The sequence below is a fragment of the Atractosteus spatula genome, chromosome 7 (genome assembly GCF_055471065.1).
Source record: "Atractosteus spatula isolate fAtrSpa1 chromosome 7, fAtrSpa1.hap1, whole genome shotgun sequence".
NCBI classification, from domain to species: domain Eukaryota; kingdom Metazoa; phylum Chordata; class Actinopteri; order Semionotiformes; family Lepisosteidae; genus Atractosteus; species Atractosteus spatula.
In genome coordinates this window covers 17376817-17398599 of record NC_142712.1, presented here as the reverse complement: position 1 = coordinate 17398599, position 21783 = coordinate 17376817, and the positions used below count along the sequence as shown (strand labels likewise).

General features: G+C 38.3%; 1 protein-coding gene across 1 annotated transcript in view; it reads left to right on the top strand.

Moving 5' to 3' along the window:
* The window catches only part of LOC148830663 (protocadherin-16-like), a 125905-nt gene extending 119523 nt beyond the window's left edge, over nucleotides 1–6382 (top strand). The window contains exons 19-20 of the mRNA XM_088919960.1: nucleotides 630–771; nucleotides 2744–6382. Coding sequence (XP_088776086.1) covers nucleotides 630–771; nucleotides 2744–5355 — 2754 coding nt within the window. The 3' untranslated portion in view covers nucleotides 5356–6382. The remainder of the gene's footprint in view (nucleotides 1–629; nucleotides 772–2743) is intronic.
* The last annotated feature ends 15401 nt before the right edge of the window (nucleotides 6383–21783 follow it).

The following is a 21783-nucleotide window of genomic DNA, read 5'->3' as shown; positions in this document are numbered from 1 at the left end:
TTTGTATTCATCTGTTGGACAGAAGAGAAAAGCAAACACATTGCAATGTCATTGACAGTATGCCTAGAGACATTTTGAAGGCAAATGTTAGATTTTTTAATGGTGAAAAGGCATTCATACAATATGAGCCATGTGTCAAATATTTTAACAGCTTTCAACTTTGTTTTCTAAACAGGTTGCAAAGGAATGCAACTGGGTTTTGAATTCAGCAGCTGTTGTCATTTTTCATAATTTTTCAACACATTACATTTGTTTTTGTAATTTCTTTTCTGATAAATTACTATTGCTCTTTCCAGATTTAAAGAACATCAACATCGTTTTTTTTGATTTTATAAGAAAGCACAGATTTGCATTTACAATGTTCGTCTAGAGTCCCTTTTGTACAGCAGGAAATTTACCTGCACAATCCGAGAGAAGTACCTTGCTCAAGGTTACAACAATTCTGTTCCACCTGAGATTTGATCTCACACCTCTCCGGATCCAAAGCCTGAAGCACCTAACTGCTGCTCTGTCTTTCTTCCTGCTTTTCCTCGTGCGTTTTTGCATCTCGTCATGCATGTCATCTCAAAAGTCCCAATTAAAGTGAATTATTATGATATTGCCCTGATGCTATGGTTTTGGTTTCCTAGGTAACTCTGCCAGAGCATTCACCACCAGGCAGTCCTGTTGTCACAGTAACCGCAACAGACAGGGATTCGGGAAAGAATGGGAAGGTCACCTATAGGGTGATGTCATCAAGTAGAGATGGCTTTTACATAGACCCAAGTAATGGTAAGGAAATTGTTAATTTAAAATTAAAATTTAAAATTGTTAATATTTTAAGAAAATTGTTCTTTTTAGTCTCCATGTACAGTAGGATACACAGAAAAGCCATCATCAGGAGATTTGGTGTCTACAGTAAAATTGAAATCACCATTTCTAATATCAGAGTCCTATGACAACCCTCTTTTGCAAGTGAAATCATGTTTTTTGTGTTTAGGAACAAGCAGGATATTCAGAAAAATTCAACTAAAGTAATAGTAGTGCTATACGGCAAACAAGTACACTTGTTATTCTGAGATTTTACACTTCTTTGTTGGGTGCACTCTAAGGAGTGGCAATATCTACAATAATCCATGCCCTCTTGTGCTTTATTATGTTGTGAAGTGCCTCGTTGTCTTTATAACATTATTTAAAAGTATCAGATAAAAACAAGAGTTCAAATATGTATAGTTTTTAAAGCTTTAACATTTTGAGATGAAACCATCTGCAACAGACAGTAGCAGCTCTGATCTAAAAATAACATTTACGTTTTTCTCTCAATTCATTTTTTAATACTTTTTTTCCCAATGTCCCCATTACTCCAATGGCTTTAAATTGTTTCCGACTTAAAACTTTGCTCAGTTTTTTTTAAAGCACAGTGACTTGTTTGTTGCCACTAAGGCATTATAGAGTAGGGTCAGGCTTTATTTTGTTCATTTCCTGATTCTGTGGAGTATTCCCTTGATGTGACATTCTAGAGAGAGCTCCCAGTAACTCTGAAGAAAGCTCTTAGATCTGTGACTGCTGACAGGCTTGGTTTACTTTATTTGAAATCCAGTGTTGGAAAGTGTCTGTATTAAGGTACTGCATGTGCATATGTATTTAGTGCAGATGTACAAACTCCCTGAATTCTAACATATCTTTGGCAACATTCTTGCTTAGGAATTCACTCTGTTGACTCTATAAATATAAGTTTTGCATAAGTGGTGCTTTGATTAATCTTGGGGGGATGAAGAATGAATTGGGTTCAGTTTTACTCTTAAACAGCGATTATAAGGTGTTAGAATGTTGCACTTTGATTGATCCATCCAATGTTCCATCAGCAGTTCAAAGGCGTTTAGACAGATGCAGTGATTCAACCTTTTTAACATTTGGGAACTACTTAGGTAATCACTGACATAGTTAAAGGAGTATGTTGTATGTAAGCAATATTAGAAAGGAACTGCACTCCAGAATAAATTGATTTTCTTGCTTTTGAAACATACACATATTTGTTTTGTTTTTTATTGTAATGTATTTTTGATGTGGGCATATAAGCGTGAGTATCTTCAACATTCCCTTGAGGTTAATAATCTTTGCCCTCTGACAGAGAAGTTCTGTACCATTTCTACATAGGGATTTCTACTTTTATTCATCATTAAAGTACAACCATAGGGCAGTGCTATACAGTCAGATTGGTTGGAAATGGGAATATGATGAACCCCATATGTCTGCCCTACAGGGTCTAGTTTTAATATTCTTTCTGGATTTGCTAATATACTTACTTTTATAAACTGAATGCTTATTATAATTCAAAGGCAAAATTCCTCAGTTCCGCTTCATAGCTGTTAGCATGTTAAAGTGAAATATCAATAGTGGCTTTTATTACCATAATTTCTAGGAACTGTAGAAAGGTACCCTTTCGTACAAAGTTAAATTTAAATTAGTTCTCAATCCCTATCTCATTTAATGTAAGCACATTCTAATGGGTTTTTGTTATGATCCATAACTCAGTTCATTAACTCCAAATTGCTCTTCTCTCACTATTTTCTCTTCCCTTTTCTAAGATTCATTGCACCTTAACAAGACCAAAGTTGTGAGAAAAAGACCTATAAATACAGTTCTGATACACAGAGAAGTATATTGTGCTGATGCAGAAAGGGCAAAGTAACAGTGCACTTCATGCTAACATACAGTAAGATTAATCAGTAGTATTTTTAACATTTTATATATCTTTCTACAGGTACCCTGTTTATCAGCCAGGAGGCTAAATTTGATCCAGACCGACTTGCTGTCAGCGTCGTCATTGAGGCACGTGATGGAGGCACTCCAACACTGTCATCCATTACCACTGTCCAAGTACAGGTGTCCGATGTCAATGACAATGCACCTACCTTCCACCAGTCTGAGTATAGGGCCACGGTTTCCGAGGATGGTATGCCAGGATCGACCATCCTGACTCTGGAGGCTGTTGATGGAGACCTCTCTCGAGAAAACTGTGGCTTTGACTTTGCCATCGCCAGTGGTAATGCGGGCAATGCCTTCCAGATTGAGAGCAGTGTCCGCTTCATTGAGGGAAGGGGATTCCAGACTGTGGGCACCCTCATCCTGGTAGAGCGCCTGGATTTCGAGTCCGTGTCGCAGTACAATCTGACCATTGTGGCATCAGATCGAGGTGTGCCCCAGATGAGTTCCAGTGTACCGGCTGTGATCACCATTACTGACACCAATGATAACCCCCCAGCCTTCGGCCGTGCTGAATACAGTGTGGCAGTGAATGAAGGTGTGGGGCCAGGCACTGAGATCCTTCGATTGTCTGCCTCAGACCCTGATTCTGCTCCAAATGCTGAGATCCAGTATGCAATCAGCTCAGGTGATGAGATGGAGCTTTTCACTGTGGACAGGTGGACAGGAGCACTCAGGCTGCAGCAATCCTTAGATCGTGAAATGAAATCATCCCATTTGGTTATTGTCCAGGCTTCAGATGGCCAGGGCCACTATGCTTTAGCTCCTGTCACTGTCGAAGTGAAAGACATTAATGACAACAAGCCCTACTTTCCACTGGAAACACTGATTTCCAGCATTCAGGAGAACCAGCCCCCAAATTCTCTGGTCACCATTCTTCATGCTATAGATTTTGACACTGGGGTTTATGGACAATTGCGCTACTACATGGTGGACAAAACTGGCGAGGGCAAGGACTCATTTTTAGTGGAGCAAAACTCTGGGGAAATCAGAGCCCGATCAACATTAGACTTTGAAAAGGTGAAATCCTTTCAATTTGTGGCTCTGGCATTGGACTCTGGCAACTACTCAACAACAGTCACAGTCCAAGTGTATGTTACAGGAGAAGACGAATATGATCCAGTTTTTACCTCTTCAGAGTTTGCTTTTGAGGTGCCTGAGGGAGCTAAAAAAGGTCAGAGTATTGGCCAGGTTCAGGCCAGCGATGAAGATGAAGGTGTGGATGGAATTGTACTCTATTCATTTGCTAGTGACACTCCTTATTTTGGCATCAATGCAACCACAGGGGTGGTCTATCTGAAGATGGACAGTCAGAGCAGGCACAGTTCAGCAGGCCGTTCAAAGAGAGAAGCAAGGCAAATGACTTTAGATGTAGAAGCACATAGTCCATTAGAGTCTTCACGGGTTACCACAGCTCAGATAACTATTGATGTTACTCACACTTCCTTTGGACTTGCATCAGATGTCAACATCTTGCTGGTCATTGTCATCGCTGCATCACTTGGGGCTGTTGTAATCTTGATTGTGATTGCTGTGGCCTTGTTGATGGTGAGATCCAGGAGGAAGAGGAAGCAGGAGGAGTCCAGTAGCAGGACTGCACCCCCAGGAACTGCCTTGCAGAAGCTTGATGAGGCTAAACTGTCAGGAGGGGAGAGGATTTACCATCAGACATTGCCTGGATACACTGGTGAACAAGGTGGAACAGGTGGAGGTTCTTATACCAGAGGAGGTTCGCTTGACCCCTCCCATTCCAGCGGAAGAGGTTCTGCAGAAGCAGAAGCAGCTGAGGATGACGAGATTCGCATGATCAATGAATACCCTCGGGTGTCAAGTATCTCCTCCTCCATGCAAGACCACCTCTCCACACGGGGTCCTGATTCAGGGATCCAGCAGGATGCAGACCAGCTCTCTGACATATCGTGTGAACCAGGGATGGAGGCTGGGCACTGGTTCAAAGGGAAGAAAATTGGGAGTCTCAGTGGAACATTGCTGTCTGGCCAGCATCCGGTTTACAGAGATGAAGGCGGAGGATATCTGGGGGTGGGACGGGGGCTGAACATCTCCCATCCAAAGGATTATGCATTCCCCGAAGATGGTAAGCCCTCTGTAGATGGCTCTCTCACAGCCATTGTGGCCAGTGATGAGGAGCTACGGGGTAGCTATAACTGGGATTACCTCCTCAACTGGTGTCCCCAATTTCAGCCCCTTGCCAGTGTTTTCACTGAGATAGCACGACTGAAAGATGAAAGCGCTCCCCCTAATCCTCGGCGGCCCTTCCAGCCTAAAGCGAAAGCAGATCCCAAGCCTAGAATCGATCCGCCACCACTCATAACTTCTGTGGCACATCCGGGGGCCAAGACTGTTCCCCCAAAGCCAGCCATTGGACGGACTTTTCCTCATCTAGCTTCTCTCCGGCGCTCTCCTATCAGCCACGAGGGTTCTATCTCCTCAGCAGCCATGTCCCCTAGCTTCTCCCCTTCTCTATCCCCTTTGGCAGCTAGGTCCCCAGCTGTTTCCCCATTTGGTGTCACCCAGGGACCCTCGGCTTCCATGATCAGCACTGCAGAGCACTCATTGGACCATCCAGAGGAAGCTGAAATGAGCATTTAGTGCTGCTTCTGAGTGCAAGGGATTGTCCCTCAAAGTGAACAATGGCGTTATGTCCTTTAATACACAGGTTCCTGAAAACACCATGTGATGAAACTATCGAGCAAAATGAGGAGTATGTACTGGACCTTATAGAAACTCAAAAGAAGCCAAATGAGAAAGAACTAAGAATCTGTAGTTTTTCAGGCTTTATGTGACAATGACTTACTTGCAGGGCATGAGAAATACGATTCTTGGGTTCTACAACATTTATACTGTTACTAGAAAAAGAATCCTCTCATGGATGGGTCAGTTGATGGCTTACCTACAATTCTTTGTTTGGAACAAATGAGCCTCACCTTGATAAAATGAGCCTAGTCCTCGTGTTAGAGTTCTTTTGACTGAACAATCCTTTCAAACAGCTGAGGAACACCAGTGATGGGAAGTCATTTCTTTAAACCAACCTACCTTCTTCAGAAACAAGAGCAAAACTTGAGTATGGCTGATTATGTAAGAATCATTTCACCTGCTGTGGTGTGGTTTCAGACCCTCAGTGCTTTGCGTGTAGGAGCCGAGATTACCGCCGAAACCTTGCTGCCAGAGAAGCTCAGAGGTGGTCCAGCAAGAGAGATTTCCTTTGTTCCGAATTAATTTTCAAAAGAAATATTGCCAATATACAAAGTGAAGCTGCTTAAAAAGTAAGAGAAGCTGTAAATGTCAGAATGCTGTTGTAAATTTCACCAAGCTCTAACTCAATTTTGAAATATAGGCAGCAATTTCTGGTGCCATGGCCTCAGCCTCTTCAGCACCTCTTCACCATGGATACCCCTATATGTACGGCGCTCTGGCAGATTCTTTTCTGCATTGTTTCAGTATCTACTTATCTGGATGTGTTTGGAAAATTGTGTTCTTTTTGTGTAGCCTCACTGGCTGGCCAGAGAGCTGAGTCTGTGTTCATTTAATGATCGGGGTGGCTGTGAAACTCTTTAAGTATTATTTTCTGAGGCCAAAAAGCTCATTGTCATCTTACTTTGTTTTTTCTCCATGGAAAATATCACACCACTTGTATCAGACAAATACCTTTCAGTGTTCAAGACATAAAAATAACTGGTATTTGCACCTTCGTTGTCAGAAAACCTGGCTGTTTACCAGACAGCTGGGGAAGAAGATTTTTGTTTATATGATTTCTTTTGTTACGTACAAACATTTTTTATCTGACTAGAGAGTGACATTACCTTTTGTCGAAGGTTGGCCTCATATTATGTATATGTCTATGTATATGAGTATGTTTGTAATGATATGTAAGCTTTTTATTTTTATCTAGGATTGCATTTCAGTGTGCCTGTGAAATATAGAGACTTTTGGTGTCTGTGGTGTGGGTGATTGGAGAGTTTTTATATTTATAAAACTGTGCTCGCTACAGCAGATTGGAGGAGATATGGAAATATTTTCCCTCAATATTGAATGACCTCTGCAGATACGCCATGGGGATTTTTGTGTTCATTCTGACCAGCCAAAAACCTAAAAACCAACAACTTGTGATGGGGAGGCCACTGCAGCTGGCTTAACAAATGACAGTGGTTCAAGCGAAGGAGACACTTGGATACCATTTTTTTTCCCTAATTTCAGGTTCAGGCAGCAGTGCTGACCTTCCATAACTTAAACTTCTGGGATTCTAACTAAACCACTTCTTAATGTGCTGTCCAGGTTTTGTATGACTCTTTTGCAAAGTTAAAATAAGCCAATGGAAGAAGCATTTCATCTTCATTTATAGAGGTCACTGATGATGGATACATTATGACAGAAATCAACGGTCCAAGTTTGCATTCAGTGATGAATTGTCAACAGTTCAAATGGGGAGGCCACAGAAATGTTGAGGAGCTTTTTCTAGAAAGAAAAACAAACAATTCATAAACCTCAACACTTGCTGCTTTTATTGTATATTGACTGGAAGAAAGGTTTCTTGACTACAAATTGTGTTTCAGCCTACAAACCTCCTGTGTGAGGAAAGGTCAGTAATATCTTTCTTCTGGGTTCCAACAATGTAGTCAGTCGTTTGTGTTTAAAATTAACAGTGAGGCTATTCAGTACGGGGCAACAGTATTCCTGTGCTGTTTCATGTGACATTATTTAAGATCTTATATCAGGTCACTAGATACCTACACTCAGTCTAATTGCTGATGAGCATGAGGCCCTAACTATTCAAAACCACTGCGCTGATAACTGCATCTTTTTTTGAGTTGATGTTTTGTCTATAAGCAGCTAGAAATCCGCTGATTGTTTCAAGGCACCATTATCCAGTAAAATACAAAATGTTACATCATCATTGTCTCATAGAGAAGTCAATTCTAAAAAGGTAAAATACATAGTTACATAAGTTAGAAAATCATCTTGATAGAAGCTATAAAAGCTGCAAAAAGCCTTCTCTTGCAGCTGTTTTTCTGAGAATATAAAATAAATTATATGAATAAATGTATCAATAACCCAAGCGAATTGGGAAGACAATTTTCTTCCCAAAAAATCTACATTTTTAAACCCCTTAATACATTTATGCTTGAGACCAAACTTAAATATTTGCCTTTGTTAGGAGCCTCAATACCATATTTGTTATATTAGGCATATATATTATAATTACAATATATTAGGCAAATATTCCCAGAAATGTCTTTATCGTTTGCTACATTGCTTGTACATTGTAAACCATATCAAAAATAAGCATTGTGGGGTTTAGATAGTGATCTCATCTGTAAAACCTTACTCTTAAGATGCTGTTCAGCTTCTGACAGAAACAAATTAAGAGGTCGGAGTTAAATGTGATTTGTCAGGCAGCTTCACCCATTGTGAAGTCAAACCATCACTCTTTTGAAGTGGAGGGCCAGGCTCAATTGCTTGTGTCAAGGTTGGCTTTTGAAAGTGCAAGAGAAAACAATTAAATATTGCATCATTTGGAAAGCTGTAAAAGTTGATGGCAGCTATTACAAAAAATAATACATTCAAACACAAGGCGGAGAAAAAACTCAGCCAGAACAGTACAAACACATCTGTATAGTGTACAGATGAAGTAGAAGACACGCAAGCTGTTCTATCTTCGCTTTGAACTTCGAACTTTCCATGCTGTCATTATGTACGTAGTCCTTTCCACAGAAAGAAAGAAAACACTTGAGTTGAACTTCGAAGGCTAAATGAAGGTGGTAAAAAAATATTAAACGTAAAATAAAAATAAGATACAAAGCATTAACAAATGTACAGTACAGTATATAACATTGACATAGCCCAGTAATTAATGGGATGTTCTTCCTCCATATGCTTCCATGTGGAAAACAGGCATGTTTACAGACTGACAGATTTCTGCCTCATTTCCTCTAAAAAGAGGGCAAAGCAATAAGTTTTTTATTAACATGGAAGAATCAACAAAATAATCAGGGTTTACAGAATAACAAAGAAAGCCAAGAGTCTCCAAGCAGGACGAGACAAACAACAGATTGACACAAAAAATTCAACCTAACCTAAAACATTCTAAGATCTCTCGACCTTCTTACGTGTTTCCAATTGCTTTTCGGTTACACAATTGTTTTTTTTAACTTGGTGGTAATTCATTTTGTACAACTTTAAACAGGAACTGCTTTCTTAGAGTTCCCTGACCTGCATTGTTGATGTTTTCTGTAACCACGCATTTCAACTGCCTGTTGACGTGAGTTTTCCTCTGAACTGGTATCATGTTGTCCTTAAGCGCTTATTCCAGACTCTCATGTCTCAAGTCTGAGGATAACTGAGAGCGTGCCAGGAGTATTTAAAGTTACACAGAGATGTTACAAGAAAGAGAAAATCTGCACAATGAGGTAATGACCAAACACCAAGTCATAACGTGTTTATTGTGTTTGAAACTTGACTCTTTCTCCTTGGCCCAAACCACAAACTCTAGGCCAGTCTACCTCCTTCTTAGAAATGATTATTGGCCAAGACTAAACTTATTCACTAGATTTGCATATGTACTGTGTGATTTTGCCATGGCAGAAGAACCTATCCCTTAGTTGATTCAGATTATGTACAGTGACAGTTCATTTTGGCTACCATTAGGTTTTTTATATGCTCACCTTCTTTAATGATGTACCAATAATTCCAAGTGTAATATTATAGAGGGTGTCGTTTAAGGCATATTGCAGCTAATCGATCTTGCATACCCCACGTGCAGGGGATAGATAATCCTGAATACAGTAAGTATTGATTGGCCTTCCATTAGTGGCTTAGATTCAATTACTAACCTCGTCAATCCTCTGATCAAGTGGTGCACTATAAAGGTAGTAAATTCATGTTATATTTGTACAGGAATACAAAATGATACATACAGTATTTTGGAATCTGTTTTGCTATTGATAACTGTATATTTAATTTGTATTGTGCAGTGTTTCATAATATTGCTAAAATAGTGAATAGCCCAAGTTCATGTTCTGCCATATTTGATTGAAGCCATGCTTTCAATTTCTTGGATCTTTCTGGAATTGTTTTTTCCCAAAAACGAACAATATACTGTATGTTTATTTAAGGTTTCTGGTTGACCCCTAATGTAAGAAGGTTTATTACTATTCAAACACTTGCCTTGAAATAAAATCCTGGAATTTCCATTCCATTTAATTTTTCATCAAAAAGTTGCATTTATTGACAGTCTTGGAATCTGTGGTTTTATTTTAATTGTTAACACGTTGGTAGAAATGTACCTTTATTAGTTTGGAGCAGACTCCTCCAAAAAGCATAATTAAGAGTCTGATAAGTCTCACTCCTCTCATTTTGTCAAATCCTGTGAAAACATTCCAGGGAGAAAGAAAATGGGATACATTCCCTTTGGATTTTGGTTTTGGCTCTTCTTAGCTCTGTAATAACTAAGTCGGTGGATACTGTCACATTATGGATGCAGGGAAATTCAAAACAATACAAGACTTATGAAATCATTTAACAAAGTGAAGCACAATTATCATTTTCCCAGGAGGCTATACTGAGAGAATTTGGAATTGCTTTGTAAATAGCTGCTTAATTACAATCTCAAATATAGCAGGTTTTTCTTTTTTCACTTCATTGTACACTGAAGGTCTACATGCCAATAGCCATTTGGACCTCTCCACCTTTTTATGTGTTATTTAACAAAAGGCTTACCTCATTTTCCTTCTCCACAATTCTAATATGGAAGAATAGGAGACTTCAATGGGGTGATTGCATAGGTGAAGGTTCTCTGTGACCATTTAATATGTGTGTAACAAATGCTGTTCGAGTGCTTGAAGGTACTTTAGTATGTCATTTTTCCTCAAAGTGATACGGTATAGGACTTATTGCCTTGAAGTTGTGTCCTGAAACACCCCACAAAACTTAGAACTATGTGGTTAACCTAGACTGAGGAGGACATCTTTAAAAAGCATCTCATTGAAGAAAAATACTTAGAATAATACTCAGTTGAGTTCCTTTGTATGACTCAATTTTGTTTCCGTCTTATAAGAAAAAAAGTGTTTTGTCAGTGTTTATTGTTGTTAATTGATTGATCTTAAATGACAAAGACCTATCACAAATGTAAATAGACTAAATATTTTTTTAAGCAGACTGGGGTCCAGAGAGAATGTTTTGTCCTCTGATATGCTTCAGAGAATGACAACCAGAGAATTATTCAGTTTTTATTTGAAATTCAGTGACTATGTTCACAGTGTGTAGTGTCTCCACATATTTTGTATAGAATATCACTGCATGTTAACTGCATGTTAAACATACAGGGTATAGATACACTCTAGATACAATTTCGTTTCTCTCATGTTGGTCATCACATCTGGTTCCTATTAGCTACAGTATGTCTACAAATAAATGCTGACCTCCAGCTTATAAGTTCAAAAAGGGCCTGTGGCATGATGTTGAAATTCCCTTTTTTGTTATCTTGTAGTAAAAAAAACTCTTTTGAAAGCCTAAGTTATAAAGTGATCAAACTACTGGGAGACAACTTGCTGGTAGAAAGCTATAGTAAACTTTAAGAATCAGTGTCAAGGTGGTTAGGCACACGCACAGAGAAAGCCTGAGTTTGTCTATGTCTTTAGAATTAAGAGAAAGGAATTTGTTACTACTGTATAAGTGCACTCAACTTAACCAGACTGTTTTCACTATTAATGGGGTGGAGTGTAGATCCTGCATCTTTGCCTTAGGGTGGGTGGGAAGGTGTATTTATTCTTTTCTTTTTCGACATAATTGGAACCTAAAGAAGACTATTTTGTGTTAAGTTTGGGCATAAACATCTTCAGGTATCTTGCTGTGCATACTGTCCTACTTAAACCTTGAGAGGAAGGGTTCAGGAAAAACCGTAACTTTCCCAAAGTGAATATCCAATACGTACAGTAATTGTCGATGTTTTGGTGCTTGTGCCTTGTCATTATTTTAGCACGTATATCACCTGATCTTTTAAATTAGCACTATAAAATAGCACAGAGAAAATTCTCATGCCAGAGCAGTGCAACCTAGGTTTAAGTCAAAAACAAAGAAAACATTCTGTCCAAGAAAGTAATCAAACATCCCAATCAGTGTATTGCATATTAACACACCCTGTCAAGATACTACTACTGTACCAAATTACATATGGTATCAGTAATGTGAAGCTGAATCTCATTTTTTGTAGTTAATGCTAGTTCCTGAGAAATACAGTACTTTATTTTTTAATTTAAAAATGTTGACACAGGAACCTGAGGGAGGCTAGAACTTTTCAGTCATTTGTTTTTCTGCTTCATCTATCATAGATATACAGTATTCTACCATAAGCAACTGAAAGAATATACTGTAGACATGCAGCCCCCGTAGATACCTGCTAATGTGGGCTTATTCTGGGGAGGCCTTGCTCTTAGATCGAACCCATAACCTCTCCAATAAGTACATGTGCTGCACACAAGGCCATGTGCTTAGTAATTGAACACCAAGGTAAATCAAATAAAAGAGTGATTTAAAGTCAACTTAAAGCTGCTTCACATAAAAGCCTGCTCTTTACAACCCCAATCCTGCACTCAGAAGCTTTATTTTTACAAATTAACACCATATGCACAAAACACAGAATTGAAGAGTACTTTTTTCTTCTTCCTTCAAAAAAAAACTCTTAATAAGGAGACTCGTGGAAAAGAAATTCAGGGAGGTTCCACCCCAGGTTCCAGTACTGTTTTTGATTTTCTGTGCATTTCTAACTCTTCAAAAGGTCAATACATACTGTATATCGTTGACCTTGTCACAGTGAACCTGACTTTTCCAAATCTCTAGTTCATTAACATTGAGCTTAATTGTTCACAGTCGGCAACCTGTTTTTTCATTCAATCTGTTTACCATAATATGTTCTCATTGTCAGGATGCTGAGGAGTTTAAAGTTATTATAGGTGTTGTGCATTAATATCTGTCAGCTTTCTAACACATTGAAACTACTGGAAATTGGGAAGTAGACAGGGGTCACTGTATTTACAACATGTGTGACATCTGAGATGGTATTGATATCAGGAATAATCAGAGACATCTTATTTGCAAAGCCCAGACACAGCTGTGCGGGGGAAGCAAATGGGTGTTGTCAAGCTGATGTAGTTTTCTGGGGGCAGGGGGGTTGCGCAGCCATGACTGTCTCTGTATTTAAAATGTTTGCACACAAAAGTTGCCATATAAGGCACGAGTGTGTTTCTAATATCTAGTGTTGTTTTCCATGTCAGTGACCTGTTAACTCAGGTTTAGCGTTCATAAAGAATATGGATCTATAGTTGATTTTAAGATACTTTTTATCTGCAAGGTTAGAAGTCATCAATAAATCCTCCCAAGATTTTAGAATCCCACCAAATTTTGTCACATAATGATGTATTGCGTTCCTTCTTATTCTTTAATATAGCTTTACTGTATTGTATTATATATCTGTGTTCTTCAGAATTTATAAATATACATTTCATAGAAGAAATAATCACCTTAATATTTAGTATTTTGCTTGAAGGCACTTCAAGTGTGTTGGCGCATCCCAGAAATGAACTTGTTTAGTCTCATGACCACAGTTCGCATTACGTCACTTGTACAAGCAACTGAGTGTTGGCTGAACCTGCCCTGGCTGATGAAACATGTAGGGCAGACATCCTTCATAATGAAACTGGATCTCATTTTGTCAGTACTCCCTAGTCTGTGCTTGCAGAAAGGATGTAACCTGACCTTGCTGTGTTTGACATCATTATACCGTATGTACACTTGGATTGGCCCGTTTATTTTCTTAAAGGGACATTTTAAACAGAAAAGCAGCAGAGGTGCTGAAACAACATGTAGAAATAAAAAGTCAAACGACTCCTTGAGATACCCTGGGCATTGAAAATCAAAGTTCGCTGATGAATGTGCATATGCACAGTTGTATTTCACCCATAGTTTCAAATGCGAATTTGACAAACTGAGACAGTGTTAAACATGGTTAAAGCTACAAATCCAGACAGGTTTAAATGCAAATGATAAAAATTCAGACAAAGACAAATCTGCTGAAAGCTAAAAATCTAATTATTGTAGCTAAGAACCATTTAACTGATGATAATTGTCCCAACTAATTTCTCTCTGTATTCTGGCATAATTGCATATGACAGTCCAGTTTAACATTGATGTGTATTCAGTAAAATATTGCTTGTCTTGGGCCTGCATTAAATCACGACTTTGATCCACATGCCGATCACACTTTCCAAACTGCATAGTTGAAGAAGGGCATTAGGTGTGTACAGAAAGCCACCAGAAAGGGCTGTGTTCTGAGTTCGTAATTGTTGAGATGGGTCAAGCTTTTGATTATGTCCAGATCTTAGTCCTTAACCCAAGAGTTTAAGTCTTGCCAATAAGTTAGTTAAAAACATGGAATTGGTCAGCAGCAGGCAGACATAATTATTTCAAAAACCGGTAGCACACATAGTTATTTGGTAAGTGCACACATAGTTTAGCTTTAAAAAGAATAAAAGTGGTATTTTTTTGTTATCAATGAAGATAAGTTTTTTCTCCTTTTTTGTAGTTCTGGACCTCAGTCTTTGAAGACCTCTATACTTGTTAGTTTAACACTTACTGTACATAAGTGACTCACTTGCAATAAGGCATTCACTTTCTTGGCATGGCTTCAGTCATAAACCTTTTGTACATTAATGTAAGTTTTAAGTGGGAAGGAAAGCAAATGTCATTTTTATTTATTTTTTACCTGTTGTAAAGCCTTTGTTTTGTTTTTTCAATGTATTCTTGAAGTTGCATGTGTTCTTGGAAGATTTGTATGTAGCTGTACATTGTTAGGCAGATACTCGCTAGATATTTCTGCCCCTGGACTTTATACTTGAGCACTAAAGTGCCAATATTTCTTTTTTTGGTGCCATTGTTTTGATAACAGATGCCTTAATAAACTTAATGGACATATTTGTTAAAAACTGTCTTGGGTTCATTATTAACATATATCTTTCAAAAACATGCAAAAGTTAAAGAACAATGGGAACTGGCTTATTTGCTCAAATCCTATACTGTATTAATATGTTTATCCCAAAGCCCTGAGGATTTTTAAAGGATCTTGGTACAGATGCAGCCATGTAGAATGTGTGAGGTGTCAGTCTGTATACGACAGTTGGTGTTGCAATATCACGGACAGCACTGTGTCATGGCGTTTTTATTTTTTTTGAATAATCAGATGCAGAACTGCACTACTTCCAAATTACCAGGTAAAACATTGAATCCTTAAAGTACCGGAGCTGTGTGCAGTTGACAGACAAGTCAGTACAATATTAAACATTTATTGTACACAAAGAACTGGACACATTTGATAAAGGAATATGCTGTAGGTCCACTCATAATTCAAGAACTGGAAATCTTGAATTGTCTCTTGACATTTTGATATGATCTATTGTCTACTACCAGCAAAGAAGGGACCCCTATTGGTTTCAAATGTGTACTGAGCTGAAAAGAAAATTCATAGCTGAAATCCTAGACTGACACTTCATCTAAGTATACCACACCTGCCTCACCACAGAAGGCAGTGGAGGCATGTTGTCCTGCTGTTGCTGTGTTGAATCTCCCTGACAAATCCTCTTGAGGATTACCCCCCATCCCTCCAAGATCCTGCCGTGCTAGTTGCGTGACTAGAAGGAGTGAAAAAAAAGTCTTCAAAACCCACTGGCACGCGATCCATAAAACTATTTTTGGAGCATGTTCTTTTTTTTTTCTTTAAAGAAAAAATACTGAAAGAAAGAACAGCAGGGAAACAGCGTCTGTTTCTCATTTGCCTCCCTTCCCTCCTCGCTTGCCAGAGGAGGGTTGCTGGACTTGGGTAGTGAGTGAGGCTTTTACTGCAGAGGTGCGTTCGCTGTGCGAAGGAGTCTGAGGATTGCCGGCTCCTGAGGTCCTGTCACTTAGCAACCACCCAAACCTGCTTCTCATTAGCAGGACAGCTGCTTGTGTTACAGGCCTCTGCATTTTTGTTTTCCTTCAACCTCAGCTTTCCATCTTCAACATTGCGGGCCTGATGAGAGTTTTATTGATTTTTTTCAAAGAAAACATATCAAGAAAATGTATTTTAAAAGAATGACTTTAAAAATCTGTATTTCTGTTTATTTTGGAGTGATTAACAGGAACACAGAACAGGTTTAACTGCTTAATTCTTATTGTTTTATGGTACTTTCATCTAAAATTTGTATTATGGGTATATGGAATCTTAAATAATCGTTAGAAAATTATAGGCATGACTTAAACACTTTCTGTGCCTTTTACCACATCAATAAACCACAGTTTTCAAATGGATTCAAGGCTGTTATACAAGTATACCTCCAAAGAAGAATATATGATGATATCCAATATTTTGGTGATGTGGGCTTCTCTGCATGTGACTTGATGAGGTCAACACTGGTATACAGTGCAATTCTTATCTGCTTGTTAGTGCCTTATTATACCCATGCCTGCTGGGATTCAGTCATGCGAGCTGCATTTTCCAAAGACATGCTGTACCTTTTTCAAAGGTGGAAGTTTCCCTTTAGTGGGTTTGCACTTTGTAGAAACGCCAGTGCCCAAGTGGGCATACATGCCAGCTGCCTGCTAACCATGGCTGACCATGTTCAGTAGGCGCCTCATTTGCCCACTAGGGGATCTTGTGAATATCCTGCATTTACAGGAGGCTCAACTCAAATCATACAGAACATCAGCACAAATTAGAGGATTGTGCACTTATGACTGAGGATCAGAGAAACCTCTTTCCGCAGAGGTTGTGGGTATCTGTCACAAGCATGATTTCTCAGTTGCACTGTGAAAACCGAAAAGGCTTGATGAAATCTTCAAGCCACTAGCAGCCAAATGAGCAAAACAGACCAAAGACTTTCTGTATTTGTATCCTTTTCCATGCCCTTATGGGTGGGGGATATAATTCCTTCAGCAATATTCACACAAACAGCTCACGTGTGACGCTACTCAGGGATAAAGCTGTATAAAAGCACAGATCAGAAGAAGGGTATAAAAACATTTAAAATATACAGTATCTCTTTTAGAATGGTGAAGTCAATCATTAAAATGTGGATGGCACCCAGACACTTCCTAGATGAGGTAATTTCTCCAGACTGAGCAGCCTGGCAAGGAGGGAACTGGTTCAGGATGCCACCATGAGGCCAACAGCAACTTTGAAAAACTACAGAGTTCAATGGCTGAAATGGGAGGAAATGTGGGGAAAAAAGTCAATAAAGAGAAGTGACTTCACAAAGCTGGCTTGTACTGCAGAATGGAAAATCCATCTCATCTCCTGCATAGAATGTGCAACAAAGCATGTAAATAATACTGAAACAAAAGGTTTTGTGGTCTAACAAGACAAAATTGGAACGTTTGGTATAAATGCAAAGCGTTACATCTCATGAAAAGCCAGTATAGTGCATCACTTAGTCAACATCCCTTCTGTCAAGCATGGTGGTGGCAGCATTATGTTATAGCTCTGCTTCTCATCAGCAGGGACTGGGAAGCTTGTCAAGTCTGATGGGAACAGAAATGAAGCAAAGTACTGGCAGATCCGAGAAGAAAACCTGCTTCAGACCTAAAACTGGAACAAAAAATCAGCTTTCATCTGGACAGTGACCCAAAGCCCAGGGCCAAAGCTACAATGAAGTTGCTTAAAAATAACACAGTGAATGTCCTTGAGTCCTGAGTTGAATCCAATTGACAGCCTGTAAAAAAGACTTCACAACTGCTGTCCATAAGCAATCCTCAAACAACTTGAAAGAGCTTGAACAAATCTGCCAAGAAAAATGGGCAAAAATTGCACCTAGTCAGTGTCAGCGTGCAAAATAAGTAGACTTTCCCAAAAAAGGCTTGTGGCTGTAATTGCTGCCAAATGTGCTTCCACTAAGTATTTTGTTCACGTGTCTAAATACTTATGTAATCAACACATTTCTTTTTTTTTCGCTGACATTTACTGTAACTTATCCTTAGATGTCTTTCAGTTTTTGAATAAAATTTTAATTCTTGTCATTCTATATATCAAAATTTAAAAACCATTTTTCTTGAAAACTTCTTGAAGGCACTGTAAGTTCCTCATTTGTCCTTATATTCAGCCTACGCACTCATGCTTCATCAAGTAGTATAGATCTAAGTAAGGAGGAGTCATATGCTTTAAACAGCTGTATTATCCAGCGCCATAGCATATCACAAATGTGCATCAGTGATTTCCTATTGGGCAATACATAACAGTACTAAAACAGAGATTTTTAAATATATAGTACAAATGGTGGGAAAGTCCCTCTTCTGTAAAATTCAGAGTATACTGTAGCTAGTTACAGGCTTTCAATTCTCTACACAATTTCATGTCCACAAATTGAGTCAACTGAGATCACTCATGCACAGCTGTCTGTATGGTCTCCTCTCTTACATAACATTCATAACCTTACTTATGTTCATAATGAATAATTGAACATAAATGAAGTAATTACCAAAATAACTGCCTCATAAATCAACATATGGTAACTTGGCTTCCATAAAGGTATTTCAATAGCTTGTTCAGGGTATTGTACCTCCTTAAGGATATTCCTTTGAGTGAAAATGCAGAGTTATTTGGATAAATCCTAAAAATTAAATAGAATCATCAACAATCCAAATTTCAATAATATTTTAGGGCGAGAAGTATCTTATTCCAAAATGCATATGAAAAAATAAAGAAAATGCATGAATTTGAGCCTGAAAAGAACCATCATGTATTACTGTATTACTGTAACAAATTCACAGATAATCTCATCTGATAAATTGTAAGGTAAAATAACACAATATTTTTTGTAGCAGATGTGCTGACTTTTGAACTGAACAGACATGACATTGGTAAATTCTGCTAATTAGCCTTTGTCATCAAAGATACTTTGAAAGTATCAGGCTAGGCGTGCATGTGGCCAGTGTTGGAAACACTGACGTACAGGCTGTGCGTCTGAGATGCATGTTTTTCCCATGTTTCAGATGCTGCCTTCATTGATTCTTTTCCCATCTGCTCATGAGGTCTGGAGAACTATGAGTCTTTTCACTGGTCTCTGAGCCCTAGATGACACTCCATCTCAGCTAACAGTGTTCCATGTGGCTCGGGTCTGACAAATAGGGTATACTTGGCATAACTGTAACAATTTCTTCGTGCACAAAAGCTATTGTTAAATGAACAGTGGAAGGATGTGCCGTGACCTGCTGGAAATCGTGTTGGATCTGGATGAACGTGTGGGAAGAGCAGCAGATAGAATCCCGGGACTTGATCAATGTAGTTGCTTATAATCAAGTCGCCATCAATCACTGCAGGTAAACTCCTTACTTTCTGTAGCAGCTTCTGTAGTCACTCCTGGCTAGACCCTCACATTTGTTCCACCACAACACCCTTGATAAGACACCACAGTTTATACTGAGTTCATACTGAGAACATTCTCTATATATTTGTCTAGCATTGCCATACTGTTTAGTTACATCATCTTGCCTGGTTATACATATTTGACTCTGAACACTCCAGACATTGACAGCATACAGTCATACATACAGATCACACAAGGACTGTGTTCTCTTGACGAGGCATACAGTATTGTTATTTGCTGTATTTATTTTCATTTTTTTTTACAAGGCTTTACATCACCACCTGTGCCCAACAACTCTCACTAATGTGGTGCTTTAGTTACATGAATGTATCAAAGCCTGTCATGAATGCTCAATTAAACAAAATATGCAAAAACATTTTAATCCTAATTCTGCAGATTTTATTTTTCTAAAACATACAGATGTATAGATATACAGTAGAGTGATAAGGTTCTTTTGATGCACAGTATACATTAACGTCATACTACCATATGCAATATATTATTATTCTGTAGATGTCTTCTGCAAAAATTCTGCATTCCCTTATCTAAATTAATGTTTTTAAAGGCCAGCTGGGACCCTAAAGATATCTATTTACCTCTCAGGGTAATTTTCTAGGGATTTGGAGAAATTCCTAATAGATTTCCACATTCCCCCTGAGTTTTTTTTTAAGAGACCTTGAACTGATATCCTCAAGGGCAATACCACATTTCCATCTGCTGCTGACAATGAATGAAACAAGACCTTTTAAAAACCACTCCTGCTCCTATTCACCATCACTGGTGAACTTTGACAGCAGCGATCTATTATCCACCAAATAGAAAGGGGATGAACACAAATAAAAGCAAGGATTAGCTTTTTCAGCCTTAATGCAAAAAGAAATCCACACTAAATATGGTTAACAAAGATACAGTGATTTCTTAGTGAGTGATTTTTTGCAGAATATTGTCTTTTCTTGCTTTTTTTCTAAAACAATACCCAGTGTTCTTTCCTCCCATGCTGTGACATACTAATGTCAGCCATGTTGAATGGTACTGCAGAATATTCAAGAATATTCCTTTTTATACTACTTTGAGATTATGTGTATTTAACTACAGATTCATTGAGAATTTTATTTTGAGTTACAATATGTATTGTACATTTTAATTTCTTAATTGTAATATGCTTTGTATTTTATATGGTACCTTTCAGTACTAGGACATCACAAAGTGCTCTGCACACTCTAAAAACAAGGGAATTTTGCACATTCAAATATCTTATGACTCTATGAAATACTGCATAAAATTAAACAGCCAGAATCAAATAGCCAAATGCATGCAGCATTCTAAACAGTTATGGAAACTTCACATCAGCTGAGTTGTAAAGATAAATCTTTAACCCTTCCACACTCATACTCCCTGAAGCTGAGATGGTTGAGTTTTTAGACTATGATGTTTCTTAGAGCTCCTCCTGAAGAAGATCTCTATGTGCCAGTGAATAATGTGGTGTCCTTGAATTAGTAACATCTACCAGGTTACTGATCTTTGTCTGGGCCTCACAGTGACAGTGAAGCTGGAGGATTTATTGCTATGGAGAAGATGCCTGGTACAAAAAAATGGAGAGTGGAGGCAAGGCAATTATGTCTCATTAACAGCAGGACTTTTCATTATTTTCTTTTCTGAATCCATTTTCCTGGAGCATTGCTGTAATTCACTTTTATACTGCAGATCTGTTTATCCAATGATTAAACAATCAAACACAAAGAGGGTAAGTGAGATAACTACTGTTCTTTACAATCTGAAGAAAATGTAATACTTTTTATGTACTTTTGCAGGGGTTGCTTAACTAGGTTGCCTGGAAAAACCATCTGAAAACATAATTACGTTTTCCAGGATACTAAGTCATTTGTGGTATGATCACTCTAATTGGATATGATCTATGCCATAAAGGGAATGAACCCATTTTGATCATTATTTATGACAGAGTAAGGCTTGTGGATTTTGGAAAGGTGCTTGGATACATTCAGTTGAATAAATTAAAGGAAAATCCAGAGCAAAGTTATCAGTTTTACAGCAGCATTTTACATGAGCATTTTGCAAATGTGGCAGAGCATTCTTGGCATTCATTCTATTAAAATCCAGGCATTTAGAGTGAATAAAAATTTACAGCTAATACTAGATGATGGGTGTTTTGTAAACCCAAGAAAATCCTAGAATAAAAGAATCCATTTGATGTGTGGGTGAATTTTTTGTAGTGTGCCCAAGAATCCGTATGACATTGTTTTTCCCCTGACGTGCGAATATTTCCTAGGATTTGAAAGTTCATCTTCATTTTCTGAATCTCTAAACCACACCGCCTTCAACTGGGTTTAATAAGGCTAAACAAATGCATCCTAAAGTTATTAATATGGCTAGTCAAGGAAGCCATTTATGTAGGGCGGTTTAGATATCAAAGGTTGGCACACTTAAGAATTGCCTATTTTATTTATTTACTGTCTTTTTGATTAAAAAGAGCACAGTTTCCACAGCTCTCTGGTGGTACAAATACATATACAGTCTTCAAATGCTGTGTTTACTTCACAATTGTGGATTGCAGTATAACCAGAGCACACGATTGAAGTCAGCAAAAGCCATTCTTGCCATTTGTATTATATTTCCT